Source organism: Capsella rubella, unplaced genomic scaffold, assembly GCF_000375325.1.
Source record: "Capsella rubella cultivar Monte Gargano unplaced genomic scaffold, Caprub1_0 scaffold_5, whole genome shotgun sequence".
Classification (NCBI taxonomy): Eukaryota; Viridiplantae; Streptophyta; class Magnoliopsida; order Brassicales; family Brassicaceae; genus Capsella; species Capsella rubella.
This window is the reverse complement of record NW_006238919.1, coordinates 10,956,194-10,976,643: the sequence shown is the minus strand read 5'-3', so window position 1 is coordinate 10,976,643 and position 20,450 is coordinate 10,956,194. Positions and strand designations below refer to the sequence as shown.

At 33.8% G+C, this 20,450-nt stretch overlaps 2 protein-coding genes across 3 annotated transcripts; both read left to right on the top strand.

Annotated features, from left to right (window-relative positions):
- Window positions 1–5,885: 5,885 nt before the first annotated feature.
- LOC17887040 (probable 2-oxoglutarate-dependent dioxygenase JRG21) lies at window positions 5,886–8,428 on the top strand. 2 transcript variants are annotated; one of them, XM_006291289.2, is made up of 3 exons: window positions 5,886–6,394; window positions 6,825–7,161; window positions 8,059–8,428. In XM_006291289.2, exons 1-3 carry the CDS (start codon window positions 5,886–5,888, stop codon window positions 8,305–8,307), a joined length of 1,095 nt encoding a protein of 364 aa, XP_006291351.1. In that variant the 3' UTR covers window positions 8,308–8,428. The 2 variants fall into 2 exon arrangements, with proteins under 2 accessions (XP_006291351.1, XP_023639066.1); XM_023783298.1 differs by having other exon boundaries at window positions 8,056–8,428.
- An 8,749-nt stretch (window positions 8,429–17,177) lies between these two features.
- Window positions 17,178–19,669, top strand: LOC17886766 (carboxy-terminal domain RNA polymerase II polypeptide A small phosphatase 1). The gene is made up of 6 exons (XM_006291500.2): window positions 17,178–17,567; window positions 18,317–18,445; window positions 18,528–18,648; window positions 18,748–18,829; window positions 18,929–19,082; window positions 19,172–19,669. The coding sequence occupies exons 1-6, from the start codon at window positions 17,277–17,279 to the stop codon at window positions 19,304–19,306; spliced, it is 912 nt and encodes a 303-aa protein (XP_006291562.1). The 5' UTR covers window positions 17,178–17,276; the 3' UTR covers window positions 19,307–19,669.
- Window positions 19,670–20,450: the final 781 nt, after the last annotated feature.

The window sequence follows — 20,450 nt, the reverse complement described above, 5'->3', positions numbered from 1 at the left end:
CGCTCTTTCTTCCTCTTTCTCTTTCTCTTTCTCTCTTTATATTTTAGTCCTTCTTCTTCTTTACTTTAATTTTTTATATACTTTTCTTTGTGTTTTTCTACATAAACATAGATAGGTCAAAAGTTGAAAAAGTTGAAACCAAAACATTCAACGGTGAGCCTTGTCGCTCTTCTGCTGACTATTCTACTACTACTAGTTATACTCTAGTCTTCGTTTTTCTTTTTTCGTAGTGACACATGGAGGAAATCAGTTAAAAAAAAGGATTTGTATATTAGCTACTCGTTTTGAAAATGTATTGGTGTGATTAAGGGAGCATATGTTCTTATTTGTAGTGGTGAATTGTGAAATGGTAAATTTGGGTGGAGATTATTGATAGCCACAACTACTACTTACTTATTCTAGACAAATTTAACTCAGAATCTGACTGGTCACAGCGGTAACCCATAAACACGCGTGTGTATGATCCACCACACCATACACACACGACACAACTAGCACGCGCTTTTCAAGAGCACGTGAAAGAGACTTTTACCAGTCAACTCCACCACTTGCTTGCTTCATCTCTTCTTCTTTTTTTTTTTTCTTCTTGACTATGCTTTTAATTAATCTGTCTATTTCCATCAATATCCGAAGCCAAACCTTAATACGACTTCAAATAAAAAAGAATAGAGAGATATGATGGAATGAGAGTGAAGGACGCGTTCTCTAATAATAAGTTTGGTTCCCTTTGGGTGGGCGAGCTCTCCAATAATGTATTTCACTCTTTGGCTGCCCCTCTCTCTATTCCATTTGCCCTTTACTTTTATTTGGCATTCATGATCTAAACTAGCATCTTTCTTCTATCTCTAGTTTCTTTATAAAAAAAATAATTGCATCACACTAAACATGATTGTTATTTGATTATTAGTGTATTCTCTTACTATTTGTTTATGCGATCATGACTGTGGGGAATCTACGGATTTTCAGCAACTTGGACTTTTGGGGTCTATATTGCACATTCTGTCATATCTCATAATGTATATGTTTGTATAATAATAAGTTGGTTGAAGAGTTGAAACTTAGACCAAGAGATTGACTGCCTTTTTGGAGGGTCAAACTCACTATTACTAATTCAAATCTTCCAATTATTGGTGCTGTTTTTTCTTCCTCTATCTGGTTTTCCACTTTTTTTTTTAGCTAAGTCAAAACTTGGACTACCAAAAGAAAACATACTAATGGAGATGTCCTTAAAACAAAAAGAATCGAGATGCCATATTTTCCATTATAATCTTGTATTGTTATCTAGAAAAGCCACACGAATTATATGTATTTTTGTGAATAGTGGACTGTGTGAACTAATAAGGATGTTTAAAGAATACCTAATACGTTAGGATTAGGAAATATAATTTATATGATCACTAAGAACAGTATATTATTTTATTTTGGCACAAAATTTGGTGTATTAAGTATTAACCCTCACTCATGCACTAATCTAATTTCCTTTTATAGGTTATTTCAAATCACTAGTTTACTACTACTTGGCTTATCACAAAGGATTAAACGGCTAAAGTACATCGTCAATATAATATGCACAATAATGACTAATATACCAATTGAGTTATCAATAATTGGATCTTTCTTTCTTTTCTTTTTTTTTGTTTCCTTCCGTAATTCGTAACGAACCCTAGTTTTATAGTAACGATTCTTTTATAGGAGTCGAAATAAAATTTCGCAACAAAATTTCTCAACTTTAAAAATCGTATATAAGGTTGTCGGGACATTTTGAGAAACCTGAAATTTTTTGTTGAGCAGGTTTCTAATTTAGGCCTTTAATTTTTAGAAGGAAACAAGTTTCTTGATGTAACTAATTCGGCCCAGTGGTACGCAAAGACAAATACTACTTCATAGGCCATTAATTAATGACCCAATATTGGCCGGCCATCTTAAAGAAAAAAAACTTATATTAAAAGGAAAAATTATAAACGTGTCAAAACAACTTTTTGATTTATTTATTAGTAAAGAGTTGAAGCCTTTATACTTTTTATGGTGTACTAGTGATTGAAGCTTCGTTAAGCCTCACCAAGTACTTGCTGACAGAATTATAACCCTATATATATATATTTGGACTGATCTTACGGTTAATATGCTAAGCTCTGATCGCTCATTGGTGTTGGGTTGATACTATAAATTATTCTAACGAATCTCTCAGGTCGTAAGAGTATGTGTCACAAAAAAATATATGGTTACAAGAAACATGATTACATTATGTTTATGTAACCAAACAAAATCTATAAAAATTGATTGGTACAACTGGTACGTATCAAGCAGATAGGTGTAATCATATATAGTTGTTTATGAAGTGTTCACTAAATGATACAAGGCGGTACCGTAAACATATATAATTGGTAACTTGGTATAACATATTTCTCAAAGATAAGTAAATAATGGTTTTGGCTAACCCGATGTGTATTATAGTTTACTATTGATATCGAGGAATATTTGGATCGTTAAACCGGCTCGATTTATAAAACGTTAATGATTATGATTATGATTATATATATGTAATATGGTTTTGGTCTAGTCAGGCTACAAACTTTTAGTTTTTGTCATCGATCGGTTTTACGATTTTGCATATTTTGATATGTATGTATTACAAATCGGCTCCAATTTTTATAACGTTTTAGGATTATATATACATACATCTTTATAGTATTAGTTAGCTACTGAATTATATATGTGAGCTTAATTTTGCCAACATATAGAGAAATAGGTTCTCAAGGAAGAATAGAAGAGGAAAATGAAAAAAAAAACAATAAATCAGAGTTGGCCGAGATTACGCAATGACTTAGGAAAGTAGAACCAAACTGTTTTATATTATATAGTTTGGTTATTGAATCTTGACCTAGCTACAGAAAATGACTCAGAAACCACTAATTTATGAACTACCAAAAACGACGTCCACTATTTAATATATTGAGATGACGATATGCTCTCATGATCTTATTCTTTCCCCTTTCATAACCATTGAATAAAAAATATTGCTCCTCATCAGAAATTACGTACGGCACGTGCCAAATTAGTTCCCCAATAGCTTCACTTCATGTCTTGAAGAGTTCTTCTTTGTTCGTGATAAAGAATTGTGTTGAAGTTGCGTATACAACTGGTGCATGCGATTCTAAAGCTGTATCTTTCTCTATCTCACTTTTGATCAGCTTCGTCAAACATTATATATCAAAATATGATTTTATCCACAAAGAAAAAATATTAGACATGTGCGGTAATCTATTTCGGATTACATATAATAATATACACTCTAGAAGAACTTTTTCGTACGGCAATTAAACTAATACTGATCTAAAGCAGGTCAAGTCTCTCGAGTTGGTAATGAAAATTAATGCAAACAAGTAGAAATCTAGTTACCAATACTACTGTTGAAGCTGAAGATGGACGACCTCGTCAACATCTTATGATAAATGAAAATTAAATATATATTTCTCAAGATAATAAACTAAGCTCTCTCTTATACTGAGAAATTACCTGATATTTGGATATGAACACTGTAGTATAGTCTATCTATTCCTAACCAATAACAAAAAAACAAACCTGTGTATTCTTGAATATATATATTAGGTTAACCTTTTATCTCACATTATCTTTTAACATTTTTTAAAGCTCTATCTTTGTGGTACAATAATGCGTTTGAAGTAATGTGATATATATCGACTTGTATCACCAGTGGCCAATCAAAACACAACTTCTACGCAGTTAGTGTGACGTGACTTGTTTCTATTGGAAGGAGATGCGTGCTACTCTATCTTCTTTGTCTTTTTTGGTGTTTCCATTTGTTTTGCTGTCTGTCATCGACTTTCCCGACATGATCCACTGTAAGTTAAGTTTTTAGGTTTCATCTACGGGAATTTGATAAATAGATCAAAGGTCTTCCTGTTTTGTTTTCTTTCAGTCTCAAGTTTATCCAACACAAAACAAGTTACAAGACCATCCATTGAGTTTTCCTAACAAAAAACACCAATCCCCACATTTTGGTAATACGATCAGTATTACAAGTTAGAATTTGAGATCAAGAGTAATATACTCGAAAATTTGAAACCTCCCCGAATCATGCACTCACATGAAAATTAGGTTTGTGCTTATCACTCGTCTGAATATTAACAAGAAAATTAAATAGAAAACATTATCTTTTAAAACTGATATCACGTCTCAACGAGGACCAGATTCGCAAGAGTTTATTTCCCATTCGACCAAGATGACAAAATAGTCGATACAGCAACATATACAATAGAAATGTATATATTTTTTTCATGTCGAACTAATTGAATGTGAATGTATAGTAAGTCGTATGAAATGTATTTCGGAAATTAGTTAGATGTTAGAGTGGAATAATTTTCTCATGTTTTCGGGTAAGACTTTAATTAAATGCCGACATCGCGATGGCTTAGTGCAGGCAATACATATAAATGAAGGGTATGGGCAACTAAATGCTTTGAGACAGACATACCAAAGTAAATGTTTAAGTTTATTGAGATAGATATAATCACGTCGTGCTGAATTTGGTTACGGCGCCAATATGCATATGCATTCACATATTACCCTAACTACAAATATTTGTTTAATTGTTTTTTTTTTTTTTCATCAATACCAATTTTCTAATATATACGTATCTAACATGACCACACCTAAAATATGTATCTGCATCTGTTTTGTTTATTATGCATAAATATACAATATTAAGTTTTTAAATTTTATTTTTGGGGTTAACCAAGACAAACCATTAAAACAAAATCAGTTTTACATTAACAGATTAATTAGGTCTAGTTAGAGCCTCAACCAATCGACCCATGGAATATATAGACACTTGAAAAACATTTAAAGTCTTATATTTTGTGGGAATTTGAATTTTCATATATATATATATACAGCACGAAAATCTATATATTTAATACAAGTGGTTTGTTTTTGGCATTGTGTTTTTTAAATAGTCTAATATAAAACGTGAGAAATTCAACAAAAATGTCACTCGACAATTGGCTTCCAGATTTAACGTCGGCCTCATCGACATGTATGCTTTTATTTTTCTGTGTGGTTATAAATTTGATAGGTCTTTAAGTATCTATCCATTAGATCTCCCCTTTTGTCGTTTTATATACACTATTATGCATGTACCTAAGCAATTGACTCGCTGTGGTTAAATTCAAGACCGGCACTTCGTTTTTGAACAACTAATCTCGATTACGTACAGTCTACAGACCGGACCACCAATGTTTTGTTGTGGTCCTGATAAATTAATAAATACATATATAGGTTGTAGAGAATTATTCTAATACAAATGTCCTAATAAAATAATAAATATAGGTTACAAGAATTATTCTAGTGTATTTGAAAAGAAGATTCGGATCATCATATATTCATATATCTCGTATATATGAATATATGTCTAAACGAACTGAGATGCATATGAGCCTGACTTGCGTTTGTGTTTTGTTGCTGTTGAAAATTTGTGTTAATTAAGTATATATATATATATATATATATATAGCATTAAGCATAACAATTTCGTTTTAGTAAAAACATATATGTACGCTAACACTAATTAAAGTTTTATATTATAGTCATGTAAAACAAACAATTTTATTTTTGCAATGGATGAGATTTTTAGTTCTGGCGAAAGTGGATGGTTTTCCAACTGGTTTATGGCGCAACTTGTACCACTATAATTGATTAATTTTTGACATATAATTTTGAAAGTTACTAAAAAATAAAATAATAATAATAATGATGCATGCATTTATAGTTTTCTCTTCTCTCTATATATAGGGCTAGCTTGTTACTCCTTCACTCATTCTCAGCCTCCTCCTTTATCTCCCTTTATCAACTAAGTAACCAAAGCCATGAGCATCATCCAAGACTGGCCTGAGCCTATAGTCCGTGTCCAATCCTTATCTGAAAGCAACCTCCGAGCCATACCAAACCGCTATGTAAAGCCTCTATCTCAGCGTCCAAACATAAACTCTCACAACAAACACAACCCTCACACCACCACCACCATTCCCATCATTGACTTAGGTGGCTTGTACACAGACGACATAACTCTTCAAGCCAAAACACTTGATGAGATCTCAAAAGCTTGTAGAGAGAGCGGTTTTTTCCAAGTGGTGAACCACGGGATGAGTACGCAGCTCATGGACCAAGCTAAAGCTACATGGAAAGAGTTCTTTCATCTTCCCATGGAGCTCAAAAACATGCATGCTAATTCTCCCAAAACTTATGAGGGATATGGAAGCCGACTAGGCGTAGAAAAGGGTGCTATTCTTGATTGGAGCGATTACTATTTTCTTCACTACCAACCTTCGTCTTTGAAGGATTACACCAAGTGGCCTTCCTTGCCTCTTCATTGCCGGTACATATCGTTTCAAATTTTCTTCTTCTTCTCTTTTTTTTTTTTTTTTTCTTTTCAAAATTTTCTTCTTACTTCGTTTTAATATTTTTATTTAAGGGAATTTATTCATGTTTATGAATCTTTTTCTTTAAATTTCTAACTCTTACTTCAAGCTATCTCTGAAACCTAGGATATTTTACAATTATAACTATCTTTCTGTATAATATATATATATATATATATATATATTCATCTTATATATAGAAAGCCAAATCGACGTATACTAGTCCGACTTTTTAGTGGAATATTAATTTTATAACGCAAACACATGTGACGAATATACTATAGTTGTTCGATCGAGCTATAATAATCTTCAATTTATTAAAGAGATTAAAAAAAAAGAATCCAAAAAAGTTAATTATTGTTTCTTGACATTGAATTATATATATAGGGATATAATAGAGGATTACTGCAAGGAAATGGTGAAACTATGCGAGAGTTTGATGAAGATATTATCGAGAAACTTGGGATTAGAAGAGGACATGCTTCAAAATGCGTTTGGTGGTAAAGAGGAATCAGGAGGATGTTTAAGGGTTAATTATTACCCGAAATGTCCTCAGCCGGAGTTGGCCCTCGGCCTCTCTCCCCACTCTGATCCCGGTGGGCTGACCATTCTCTTGCCGGACGAACAAGTAGCCGCTCTTCAGGTTCGTGGATCCGACGACGCTTGGATCACAGTCGAACTAGCTCCTCATGCTTTCATCGTTAACATTGGTGACCAAATTCAGGTGACTGTTTTATTTGGTTCTTTTTATCCATATTAATCACTTCTTTTTTCGTTACCTAAGAGCACCTCCAATGGTAAGCATCATTGGAGGGTGCTAATCAATTTTGTAAAATTAAATTTTCAAAAATAGTGCTTGTGTGTTGCTTATAATCACAATTTAATCTATAGTGCTTACAATATTTTCTTTTTTTATGGTTATAATCATTACATATAATGATAAGCAATATGTTAAAAATACATTAAGCATCTCTATTGGAGGTGCTCTAATCATACTTTTCAATCGATCCCTTGATAATAATTACTAGCTTGGGTTTTTCATTATTAAACTAAAAAATATAAAAAATAAATGAATAGAAAGTAATAATCACGTGGAGGGGACTTAATAATATTCATCTTCTTTTTTCATTGAAGTTGTTAGTTTTTTATAAAGCACGTGCATGCATCTTTCTTCTTCTTCTTCTTCGTTGTTTTTTCTTTTTCTTTTATATATAATAAAATTTTAATGGGTAATAATAAGAAGAAAATATAAAGTTGATGGGAAATAAAAATAACAATAAGGTATTGGTGAAACCACGTCGCGATATTCATTTCCGTTCTTTAATTCGACATGTGCCTCTATTAATGGAAAAAACATAAAGAAGAAGAGGTCCATCGAGTCCAACAAAAGGAACAGGAAAAAACAATTTCAACGACTAAGACACAAACTCACACAATTGTTTACATGTTTCGAACGTGCTATAACTAAAAACCGCCGACTTAGTCAAATCATTTTGTTCTGTCTTTCTTCGTTTTGATATTAATTATACTATTAGCCACGTATCTCTATAGTTTGTTGTATTGATAAAATATTAAATGAACGTTGATTAACATTTTGTGTTTTTTTTTGTTTGGTAAGAAGATGCTGAGCAATTCAATATACAAAAGCGTAGAACACAGAGTGATCGTGAACCCTGCAAACGAGAGGTTGTCGTTGGCGTTCTTCTACAACCCAAAGGGAGATGTTCCGATCGAGCCGTTGAAGGAGCTAGAGACCGTAGATTCACCAGCTCTCTACTTATCCACCACATTCGATCGCTACCGTCAATTCATTCGTACGCAAGGCCCACGTAGCAAATGTCAGATCGAGGAACTTAAATCCCCTCGATAGTAGAATCGTGTCTACATTTTGAAGTTTTAATAGTTGTTTTATGTTTTCTTGTCGTATAAATAATGAACAATGCTTTTATCTGTTAAGTACTGTATTATATATATCTTGTGTTGTATTATGAGGATGCTTGCATTATGTTTTTAGGGTATGGGTTTGATGTGTGTTTTTCTTCTGTTTTTTTATTTATATAAATATGTTTACATGTTAATCTAATAATATATTTGTTTTCAAAATATTACCGGGGATTATGTTTATGCCAAAATATCAGTGTTGAATGATCTCCACATATGATTTAATACGAACCATATATAAAAGTTTATGAACTTTTAATTTGACCTCTTTCGGCTCAACCAATAGAAGACAGCACCAACTAGCGTTCCAGCTGCAGCCCCAGCAGAAAAGAGCACGTTAGGCAAGCTTCCCCTTCCAACACAAGTAGTATCGTCATTGTTTGATATAGAAGGTTCTGATCTGTTACTTTCGACGCAATTGACATTTCCATCTGATAGGAATTCCCAAAGATATTTCGTATCTACGGCGCTGCTGGGTCTTCAGGCTGGGCCAAGATAACATAACATTGTGCCTTTTCAAACGCAAACGGTGGAAAGCAATTACGAACTCTATGTTTTGTGAATGTCTCTCACGATTAGCATCATGTTTGTTGGAAGATAATTTTCTGCAGCCCAGAATGACATTTCCACTGTAATAATCCTAAGCCTGTCCTCTCTAGAGACTGAAATTATAAAAAAACGCATATCAAGAGTCAAGACATATATAAGAGTGATATCTATATAGAGGAGAGTTTATAAAGAGGAAACTTGTATGCTTCTCAGGTTTCTCTTGAAGTTGGATTGAGCGAGATGTTGAACGATGAGTTTTGACCTCACCTCATGCAAATGCATCCAACCCACTATAATCTTTTTCCAATGCTATGTAACGTACGTACACTACAAGAAAAACATGAAATTCCTACGACCGTTTGGGTAAAAATATGGTAGGAAACAGACGTTTCTTACCAAATTCCTACCAAAAAAATGGTAGGGAATCGCCCGTAGGAAATCGAGGATGGAAAGATTATGGTAGGAAATTTCCTACCAAAATCGTGCCGAAGAAAATTGTGAAGGTAACTTTGAAGGAAAAGGGAAGGGTAGTTCTGACGTGTTTCCTACCACTAGTGGGAAGGAAAAACGATACCTTCTAATTTCCTTCTAAACGCTTTCCTTCCAATTTCCTTCGAAACCACGTTTCATTCTACTTTTCTTCGAAACTATTTCCTTATGTTTTCCTACGAAAATTTAATTCCTTGTAATTTCCTACGAAATGTTTCATTCCAGTTTCCTACAAATTTCCTTTAGCTTTCCTTCAAACGTCGACCCTGCAACATTCCTTCGGATACTTTGGTAGGAAATAATAAATATCCAATAACTAAATTATTCTCGTTTTCATCGATTGTTAATTATATAATTCACCAAAAAATATATTTAAAACGATTTAGATAACAGAAAAGTATTTTACACAAACGTCAATATTACAAACAAAGTTTAGAAAAGCAAATCATCTAAAACAGAGACAAACAACCATAAAACCATAAAAATGTTGAAGATTTTTAAAAATTAGAAATTATTACTCTTGAGTCTCATCGTCGTCATCTTGAGGATTCTCCGGAAAAGTAGGTGGCCGCAGATCAGGAAAGCGTTGGAAGAGAAGCTTGTTGCATTCCATTAGATACTTGATTTGAAGATCTTTCTCTACTTCACGTGCCTTCAACGTTTGAATCTCTTCTCGTAACTTGGGAATTTGGCGCGGAGTTCCCGAGGAAGACGAGCATCCTTCATCCAAAAGAGTACAAAGGCCGTAGCGTTTTCCTCTAACCTTTGGAACAACCTGTCAAGTAAACAAACCAAAAATCTTCATCGTTGTTTGAAAGTTTGCAAAAGAAAAGCTTAAAGGGAGGAATATAATTCGTACTTACTTTACTCATAACAGAGTTAATCTCCTCAGGTGTAAGAGGATTAGACTGAACCGAGTCTTCTCCTTCGGTTTGACGTTGCGATTGGAGGAGCTCTAACTCACTTGTAGCCTTCTCGAGATACTGCTTTGTCTTCAAGTCACTTATTGTGCGTGTCTTCTTATCCAAGTGTGTGTGTTCCATAAAGTGTAGAACATTAGGCTCCTCACCTAACTCACTTGTCTAACACATACAAACAAAACAATAAGAGAAAGACATTAGTCACTCTTGTTAACCGAAAAATGTTTAAGTACACATATATGGAGAGAGAAGTGGTAACTAGTTAAAGAAATCTTAATAATAACATGTACTAGAAAACGTGTATAGTAAACGTGTAGAAAACATGTACTAGAAGTCTTAATAATAACATGTACTAGAAATCTTAATAATAACATGTACGTGTGTTATACACGTTCATGCATGCGTGTGTAAATGTTACAAAATTGATAGAGTAAACGTGTGTTATACATGTGTTCACTAGTTACTAATATGCATAAGTTAGAAACACAAACCAGATTATTTAAAACCAAACGTTAACCAGATTTGTGAGTCACAAGTATGCTTGTTGTTGGGATGAAAAACCAGAAAAACCATATTGAATCGTTGTAAGAGAAAAGCAACCAAAGAACAGATTTAAGAGTTCTAAGGTTATTAAGCAGAAAATCAGAAGTTACTAACCATTTCATCCCAACGTCTTTCAAATGTTTTTGCCCCGTCGTTGTGTTTAGCAACACCTAATCCACTTCTTTGACTGCCTCGATTCTTAGAGTTTTTGACAGCTTGCTGCACCTTTTTATCATCTTTCCACATCTTGATATAACCATCAAACAAACGTTTCCTCGCCTTCATCCAGTCCGGTAAACCATCAGCACCTTTATTCAGCCATGTTTTCTTCCACTCACGTAAGTTTGATTTGAAAGAAGCTTTTGCTTGCTTCATGTATTCTGTTCGGACATTTTCATTTATGCTCATGTCCCAGTGGAACTCTTGCTGTACAAAAAACAATGAGTTAGTACATACAATTGTGTTTACAAATGACTTAAAATATGTAGGAAAGGAATTAGCTACTTACCGCAAAAGCTCTAAACCATCGGTTTTTTATTTCTGGTGGTAAAGAACGATAAGTGGGATATGGTTTAGGGAGATCCGATTTAAGCATCTTTAGAATCTGCTTTGTAATCTTCATAGTTGGATCCCGTCTAAACCTGTAAAACAACAAACCGTGTCTGCCGGTTAAGCCTCGGTAAATCATCCAACGAGTAACTAGGACTTGTGAAATCATAACGACGTTGATCTTCAGCCATGTGTTGGAGGAAATCCTGGCGACTACGCGGCTGAAATAATAATTCAAATCATCAAAATTATCACAATTGGACAAAATACAGTTAAGGAACACAACAAAGTTGACCACAATTCAACACAATATGAGACAATAAATGTACTTACTCCCAGCGAGTAAGTAAGAATTTCCCAGAGCGTGCTTACATACTTAGACAGAAGAAAATAACACATTAAACACCATCAGTCTGAAACTTCCTGCTAGTAATAAACCTATCGAAATAGTTAACAACTAAAAGAAGACTCATCACGACACATAACCAGAAACTCATCAACGAATTAAACCCATAATGAGATTTCACTTTAAAAATCCAATCAAGACCCTTTTCACGACACATAACCAGAAACTCATCACCTAAGATAGAAACCTTAAAGACTCGGTATTGTTTTGCAGTGAGAAGCAATTTTGGACAGAACACACATAAGTAATATTTGAACAGAAAAACAGTTACACACTACAATTACAGACAGCCAATGAACAACAAATATGGTTTTAAGCGAACACAACGAAGGAAATAATAAATCTAACCCAAACACAACAAAGTCACTTACTGTCAAATTCAGAGGTGGGACAGGAGACCATGAGTTTTCTTCTGCCCTCCTTTGACTAGGTTGCCTACGGTTCGCCATTGAAGACAAAGGAGATTTGTTTCTTTGTAATCTACAAGTAAGAAAGAAAGAAGAGGAGATATGTTAGAAGTTAAGAGGAATAGGAAGAAGAAGAAGAGATAGGGCGATTAGATTACAAAGTAGAGCGTGAGATGTGAAACAACCAGGGTGAGAAACGAAAAGGATTAATGATCCGCCGGTGAGAGGGTAGGTACGACGGCGAACTCGTCGGAGAGAGGACAAATCGGCGCAGGTTACAAGTTTTTGTTGAAGGTGTGTGATTACAGAAGTTTCTTTCAACGGCGGTAGAGAGAAGAGAGTGAAAAAAGTGTTAAGTCTTTAGGGTTTCTGTTTTTTGTTAATGGATCTATATTTGGCCCGTTAACTAATTTTCTGGCCCAAATTATAAATATTCAAAATCAAACTTTTGTGTGAGAGGGCCCAAATTAGATGGTGGAATTGTGGAATTAAACAATAATACTAGTTTAACAAAACAATGCTTTTAAAATTTTAAAATGTAATATAAGTTTACTGTAAATATGTGGGATTATTAATGAAAATTAAGATTTTTATAGTGTTAGAAAACAATGGTTTTTAATTTTGCAAACTGAATATAGTTTTAGTGTAAATGTGTGGGAGTAATACTAGTTTAAAAAAAAACAATGATTTTAAAAATTTAAAATGTAATATAAGTTGACTGTAAATATGTGGGATTATGAATGAAAATTAAGATTTTAATAGGTTGTGTTAGAAAACAATGGTTTTTAATTTTGCAAACTGAATATAATTTTAGTGTAAATGTGTGGGAGTATGATTTTAGTGTAATTTTAATTTTGCAAACTAATTATAGTATTCTCATGTTCTACAAAGGAATTCATATTTTCTCTATAAGCATCATGCACCATTTGAACTGTTTCAACCTCTTCTTCCCTAATAATAGATTCCTCTACCCTTTCTGGTGCATTTCCACTAGAACTACCCACATGATATGCATCTTTTTCCCCATGATAAAACCAAATTTTGTAACTCGACATTATTCCATCTCTATAGATATGACCCCAAACTAAATCCTTATCGATAAACTTTTTATTATTACAACATGGACAAGGACAAAACATCATACCACTTCTCAAGCAGCTTTCCTGATTCATAGCGACATGCATGAATTCTGTAAGTCCTGCTGCATAGTCCCTCGTCAGCATCCCGTTGGAATGAAATCTTTCTCCGTCTAACCATGCCCGAAAATTATTCATGGAAAAAACAATTTTTTTCTCTTTCAATAAATTATAAAAAAAAAAAAAAAAATCCCAAGTGTTTAAAAAAATATTTTTTTTTGAAGAGATAGATGTCTATACGAGAGAGTCTAAGAGAGATGTGTATAGAATGAGATGAGTGTGAAGAACCAAATGAATCGGTTGAGTTTTTATATAGGGAGAAAATTTTATGTTCCCTACTCTTTTCTTACCAAATTTAACACTGTTGCACCCATCCCACTCAATTATACACTTACCCACTTGTTACAACTTGTTATCCAACTTGTTATCAACTTGGGTGTCCAACTTGAGCGTCGAAAACAAACCTTCCACTTTCCTACCAAAATCTTTCAAACAAGTTTTCCTATATATTTCCTTCGAATAATTTCCTTCAACTTTCCTACAATACCATTTCCTTCTCTTTCTCTTCCGTTTTCCTTCGCCGTTACCTACAAATCTTTAGCAGCAGGAATTTGGTAGGAAATTTTCTTACCAATTTCCACCCGCGTATTTTCCTACACTATTCTTCCCTCTTTCCTTCTAGTATTTCCTACGAAAGTAATATTTGTATGAATTTGGTAGGAAAATTTCCTACAACTTTCACACACGCTTTTCCGTAGTAAATTCCCTTCTGCTTTCTTTCGCATCGTTGTTTTTGTAATAAATGTGAAGTATTTTGGTAGGAAATATTTCCTTCCAAATATTTTGTAGGAATTTTCGTAGGAAATATGCATGTTTTCTTGTAGTGGTACCAATAATTAACATATACAAACCCTATTCTACAGTAGAGTCTCTCTATATAGTCTCTGCTACATTAGCAAATAAACAATAAAAATGATATAATCTTAGAAATTTTGATATTGGTATATTGCGATCGATCATTCCGAAAAGAAAAAAAGAACATATATAGTTTTGCCGCTACTTAAAACAAAAATCTCTTCTATATATTCCGTTTGGGGTCAACAAAACCGCAAACTCTCCTCGATCAGAAAACTGCAAAGATAATATTTTTATTAAGTTCAACCACGCACTTGCCCTTGTAGTATATAGAACCATGGTTGCATAAATTTTAATATTTATGTTTAAAATGCTCATGAGCCGAAAAGCCCACTAAAATCATTAAGAATCATAAAGTAGCCCATGAAACAATATTTTCAAGGTTATAATAATTTATATAGTCCATTAGAAAAGGCAAAGGACTTGTTTGATAGAGTATAGTTTCACCAATGTAGCCACATGAGAAAGCATGGACATAATAAGCATGTTTTTATGTATTATATTTCTAGATTCTATTTTGTTTTTGTTAACTAGTATAGAAAATCAAAAGTGATAAAATGATCGTTAGGATAATCGTAATTTTAAAAACAAATGAAATCCCTATGCAAATCATTAGAATAATTTTGTCATCTTCACGGTGATAAAAATATTCTTTCATAAAACTATTTTATTCTAAACATTCTCGCAACCATGTGTAAGCAAATCAAACTAGTTTAGAGTTAGTCATCCAGATTGTTTTTTTTTGTTAACACCAAAATTCACATTTAGTCAAACAAAAACAAGAGATGAGTGTTTTGATTAGAACTCACTTGAGGAATTTTCTCCGGATACATATACCAAACAAAAAGTAAACATGATTTTTTCTTCATATTTTAAATTTAGATAACGGTTTTGGACAGTGATTCCATGATATGCAACATTCAAAAAGAGTATTTCAATTAGATATCATATATGAGCAATCATATTTATCATGACATAGATTCAAAAGATATCATCGAGAACACACTATAAAGGCGATATAACCATGGTTTTTAATACAACCTTTATCCTTAGACTTTTTAATATGTTGAACTGGTTTTGGTATGATGTTATCTTACTATGAATAATTTTGGCAAGCTCCACCACAATTTATGTTCTTTCACCTCCAGATTTTATCCTAAAAGCGTTAGTTATGGTATGAAACTGCGAATCATATTAATCTGATTCGAAATCATTAATATGTGAAATGTGATATGGAATAATCTTAAGAGATAAGACAAGCATGTCTACTTCTAGCTTCTTAACTTGATGACTTTTTGTCTTATCGATTTGGGGATTAGAGAGAGCGACCTGGCCATTTAAAGTTTGCAAGCATGTGCTAGTGTGTGTGTGGACGTGTGTCTCCGACCCTTCTCTTAGCAATGGGTGGATCATAACATATTTATTAATTATGCAAATAGTGGATACTAATGAAAATGTGCCACGTGAATTGTTTGAACCGGTTGAGTAAAGTTTCCACTAAATTGGAGTTGTTCTTGGAAATGATTTAGAGACAGGCTCTATGGTCTTGGACAGACATAAACCATAAAAATTAGAATTGGTACATGTTCCCTTTGAATTGGCCAAACCGGAAATTGATGTGGAGAATTGTAACAAATAAAACCAAACCGAGAGATGATAAAAAAAAAAAATCGGGTTAAGGAAGAGATGTGTCCAACAAAGAAAGAGACGAAAAGAAGCGTCTTCGTACAAAATATGTATTTTCCTATTGGCTCCTTTCTTACGTTCTTTTAACTCCCACCCTCATTTTTATTGCGCGTGTCTCTCACGTCCAATTCTTCGTCTGTCTTTTTAGTTTTTAGGTTTTTATATAAAAAAGATATTTAACGAATGTATTAATTTTCTTTGCAATAAAAAATAACATATAAGTGGGTTTGAGTGACCTTTGAAACTTTGAGTAGCTATTATAGGAATATGAATGTTTTATTGATTCATTCATTAAGTTCCACATCCTAATTATACTTTCTATTAGTCATGATTTTATGATTTTATAAAGAAAAGAAAAAACAAAAATTTTATTTTTATTTTGTCAGCAAAATATGAATCCAGTGATTCTGTTTTATGTGGTATATACGTGTCGATCGATGTTAGAAACATTGAAATGATGAAATATATTATCCTTATGAAAGATACTAAAAAAAAATACAGATAGAGATGATTGCATAAAATACGTATATTATGTTAGTTGGTCATCATTGGTATATTTTAATTTATTGATAGATTCATAAACGATGAAACAATTTATATGTTTAGAAAAATGGTTACCTAATAAAAGATGTCAACGAATTTGATATTCAATTAATTTGGTCACATTTATTAAACGTTCTCCGCCAGATTTGGCCTATTTCATCCTCCTTCAAACGCTCAAAATTAATTCCTTAAATATAAAATGCATGACTTTTCTTTAACTTAAAAAAAAAAGAAACTCTATAAAATAAAAATCATATAAATCGTCTTTACTCCATACATATTCGTTTTCGGCATAATCCTTGTTGGCATGACAGCCTTTGAATATTTTCTCTTGCTTTACCGAAAACATAAGTTTTATATTTCTCCTAATCATCATATTTATTAGTAGTATAGTATAAAATAAAAACATTATAGTAAAATTCCAAAGCGCATCAAGTGGGGGAGGGGGAGGGCGCGTGGGTTCATTTACATAAATGTCTCTCTCAAATCGAACCATCGCCATAGCTTCTTCACACACACCTCTTTAATTAAACCTTCAAATATTAAATTTTATATAATTCATTTCAATTTTTTGATTAAAACAAAACGAAGAAGACGAAGAAGAAGAAGAAGAAGAAGAAGAAACCCAAAATCTTTTGATTGCTCTCTCTCTCTCTCTCTCTCTCTCTCTCTCTCTCTCTCTCTCTCTCTCTCTCTCACACCTTTTTTTTCTTCAGATTCTCCAACAACGATCCTGAGAGCCGCCGCAAACTCTCATGGCTGAGTTGACTCAGGCCGATGTTGTTTACTCGCCTCGTTCGTTTCAAGTGTGGAAGACTTTGGTGAACTGGCTCGCCTTCTTCTATCAGATCTTTCTTCAGATCCTCCGTGCCGTTGGTTATCATCCTCTTCTCTCTTCTTCTGCTAAAGCCAACGCCGATGGTTTCAAACCTTTGCCGGCTATTGAGTTGCTCGATAGGGCTGCTGACTCTCCCACCACCGTCGATATCGCCTCCTCCACTTCCGATTCCTGCGATAGTGATCGTAGCCGATTTCATAGACTTAAGGTATCGTGTTTGTTGAATTGGTCAAAGTCTTTTTGGAATTTTAGTTTGATTTTGACATTTTTGCTGCTAGGAAGGATTAACTAGCACACTATGTTACCATTGATACACATCACTCTTGTTTACTGCTTAGGTTCAGAAATTACAAGCTGTAGTCCATTTCTACTGCTCAAGCATATAATTCTGAACTAGTTTAGAAATGTGTTTACATATTAACATCTAGTTGTTGCTTCGCTCAACTAAAATAAGTGTTTTTAGTTATGGTTTTATAGAGAAGTTTCATGTGATGCTCAGGTCTCTAGTTAAGCTCACAAATTGATGCATAACATAGCATATGTTGTTGTAACCACTTTTGTTGATGAGATTATTACTTTTCTCATTGTGACATTCATATAGGCTTGCAAGTATAAGAGTATATTGGTTTGAGACAGAGTATTCTCCAAATGTAGAGACTTTTGAATATCGTGTATCTTCCTGATTCTATTGCTCATCGATATTGTGAAACTTTTTTTTCTTGGCTGTATTCTCTTCAAGTCTTCATAGTATCACTCATGTTGAAAGCCTGTTTTTATAGGTTCATCCTCTGGCAAACTAGGTTCATCCTCTGGCAAACTAATTTGAGTCTCACTGACCTTACTGAATGCCAGCAGTATTCTGCATATATATGGTCTTTTGTTCTGGAGCCAATTAGTAAAGTCTTGTAGCTAGTGGTGGTTTTATGAGTAGTCTGATAACTGAATATGTGTTTGCAGGTAGTTCTAGACTTGGATGAGACATTAGTGTGTGCATATGAGACGTCGAGTTTACCTGCTGCTTTACGCAATCAAGCAATTGAAGCTGGATTGAAGTGGTTTGAGCTGGAGTGCTTATCAACGGACAAGGTTTCTTTCAGAACATTTTCCACTCAAGCTAGCTTACTTTTTCTTCCGTATTATGATACAAGTCACTCTTTTTTTTGTGAAGGAATGTGATGGGAAACCTAAGATCAATTATGTCACGGTGTTTGAGCGTCCTGGATTGCACGAGTTCTTGGAGAAACTCAGCGAGTTCGCAGATCTTGTTCTGTTTACAGCTGGTCTTGAAGGTCTTTTGATTTACTTCTGAGTGTTATTATGTTCTGTTCTCAAATTAATGCTCAAATACATAATCCTAACAGTTGAATATTCATGCCTCGTGTCTGCAGGATATGCGAGACCGCTTGTGGATAGGATAGATACCAGGAAAGTGCTCAGCAACCGACTTTATCGACCTTCAACTGTCAGCACGTAAGTTATCCTGAATTAGGTTGCTGTGTTTTATCTTAAAAAAAACGGTTTGTGATAGGTTGTTGAGATTTCTATACCTTGTCTGCAATTCGTAAACAGGCAATACCGGGATCATGTGAAGGATCTGTTAAGCACATCAAAGAATATGTATAGGACAGTAATTGTTGACAATAACCCTTTCAGCTTTTTATTGCAACCATCAAATGGGATTCCATGTATTGCATTTTCCGCAGGGCAGCCAAACGACACTCAGGTCTCTATTAATTACTACTCTTCTCATACATTTTTGACCTTGTAGACTATTGTGACCCATGGAAACTAATCTGATTATATAACTTGCAGCTCTTGGATGTTATTCTACCGCTATTGAAACAACTGTCTGAGGAAGATGACGTACGACCAACACTTTATGATCGGTTCCGCATGCCTGAATGGTTTGAGAAGCAAGGCATACCACCTTCGTGCTGGAATCCTTAAACCAGATAAGCGGAAAGTCGCGAAAACCAAAATATCAGAAGTCTCTGGTCCACACAAAGAGGGCAAAAGGAATTGTTTGGTACAGTAGTAGTTTAAGCAATGGAAGCCACAGGAAAAGGAAGGAAGGCACATAAACTACCATTCGTATTGTCTATAATCTATGGTAGATTCCTTTTTACAGGATTAAACTCTTTTACACATTCTTGATTTCAAGTGAGATTCTCTGTAGCTTTCTCTGTAATTTTGTTAATGATCAAGCATTATTTTTTATCTTTCGGAATGGTTCGGTTTTGATTTACCCGACTTGTGGATTAAACCGAAGTAGAAATTGGGTGTTGTATTATAATAAACAAAACTTCTCTATGCATGGTGATGATAGTGAGACCCATTCACATTCCTAACTACCATCAAATCCGCATAATATAGACCACTCCCCAATCTAAGATGAGTGACATACTAAAGAATATGATTCTTATAAACGATGAAAAAACAATACTATCCTTTTCAATAGGATCCAGCAAAAAAAAAGGTATTTGCCTTAGATTGAAATCCTGAATATTGTGTTGAAAGATATGTGAAGATCCAGCAAAAAGTATATGATTGAGGCAAATGTTCCTAACCTTAGCTAGCAGACATTATAACAATATCATTCCCTAAACAAATACTCCTTTTAAAAGCTCATTAAATACACATATTTGTACAGGTCAAAAGAGTTCGTGAGGGTTACATTACAAGACCTGTCATGTTCCTAATTCTTATAATAATCAATTGTGTAATTTGTTGCAACTAATCTTTAAATGTTTATTGTATGGTCGGCCCTTCTCATGTTTGTTGTTAATAAGTGGATCGTTTGTGAGCTGTGTGCTTAGACTTCTAAGGCTTCTCTTTTTGCACATCTCTTAATTAAAGTCTAACTACTCCCATGAAGTTTTACTTTTCTTTCCGGGCTCGTTTAAATTTGCTAGGTTGCTTTATTTGTTGTATACTACTATATTCATTCTTTCAACTTCAGCTGGATACCAATACCAAGCACAATGACGCGTGATGGTATTTCGTAAAATTGCACTGTGAGATTGGAAATACATTTATTTTCATAGAATACACATATATATGCCTAAGATGTATCATATAATTCACTTGTAAG

Coding starts and splice junctions, on each gene's coding strand:
- LOC17887040 (XM_023783298.1), top strand. CDS start 5,886: ATGAGCATCATCCAAGACTGGCCTGAGCCTATAGTCCGTGTCCAATCC. Junction 6,395..6,824: donor TCCTTGCCTCTTCATTGCCG/GTACATATCGTT, acceptor TTATATATATAG/GGATATAATAGAGGATTACT. Junction 7,162..8,055: donor ACATTGGTGACCAAATTCAG/GTGACTGTTTTA, acceptor TTGTTTGGTAAG/AAGATGCTGAGCAATTCAAT.
- LOC17886766 (XM_006291500.2), top strand. CDS start 17,277: ATGGCTGAGTTGACTCAGGCCGATGTTGTTTACTCGCCTCGTTCGTTT. Junction 18,446..18,527: donor AGTGCTTATCAACGGACAAG/GTTTCTTTCAGA, acceptor TTTTTTGTGAAG/GAATGTGATGGGAAACCTAA. Junction 18,649..18,747: donor GTTTACAGCTGGTCTTGAAG/GTCTTTTGATTT, acceptor TCGTGTCTGCAG/GATATGCGAGACCGCTTGTG.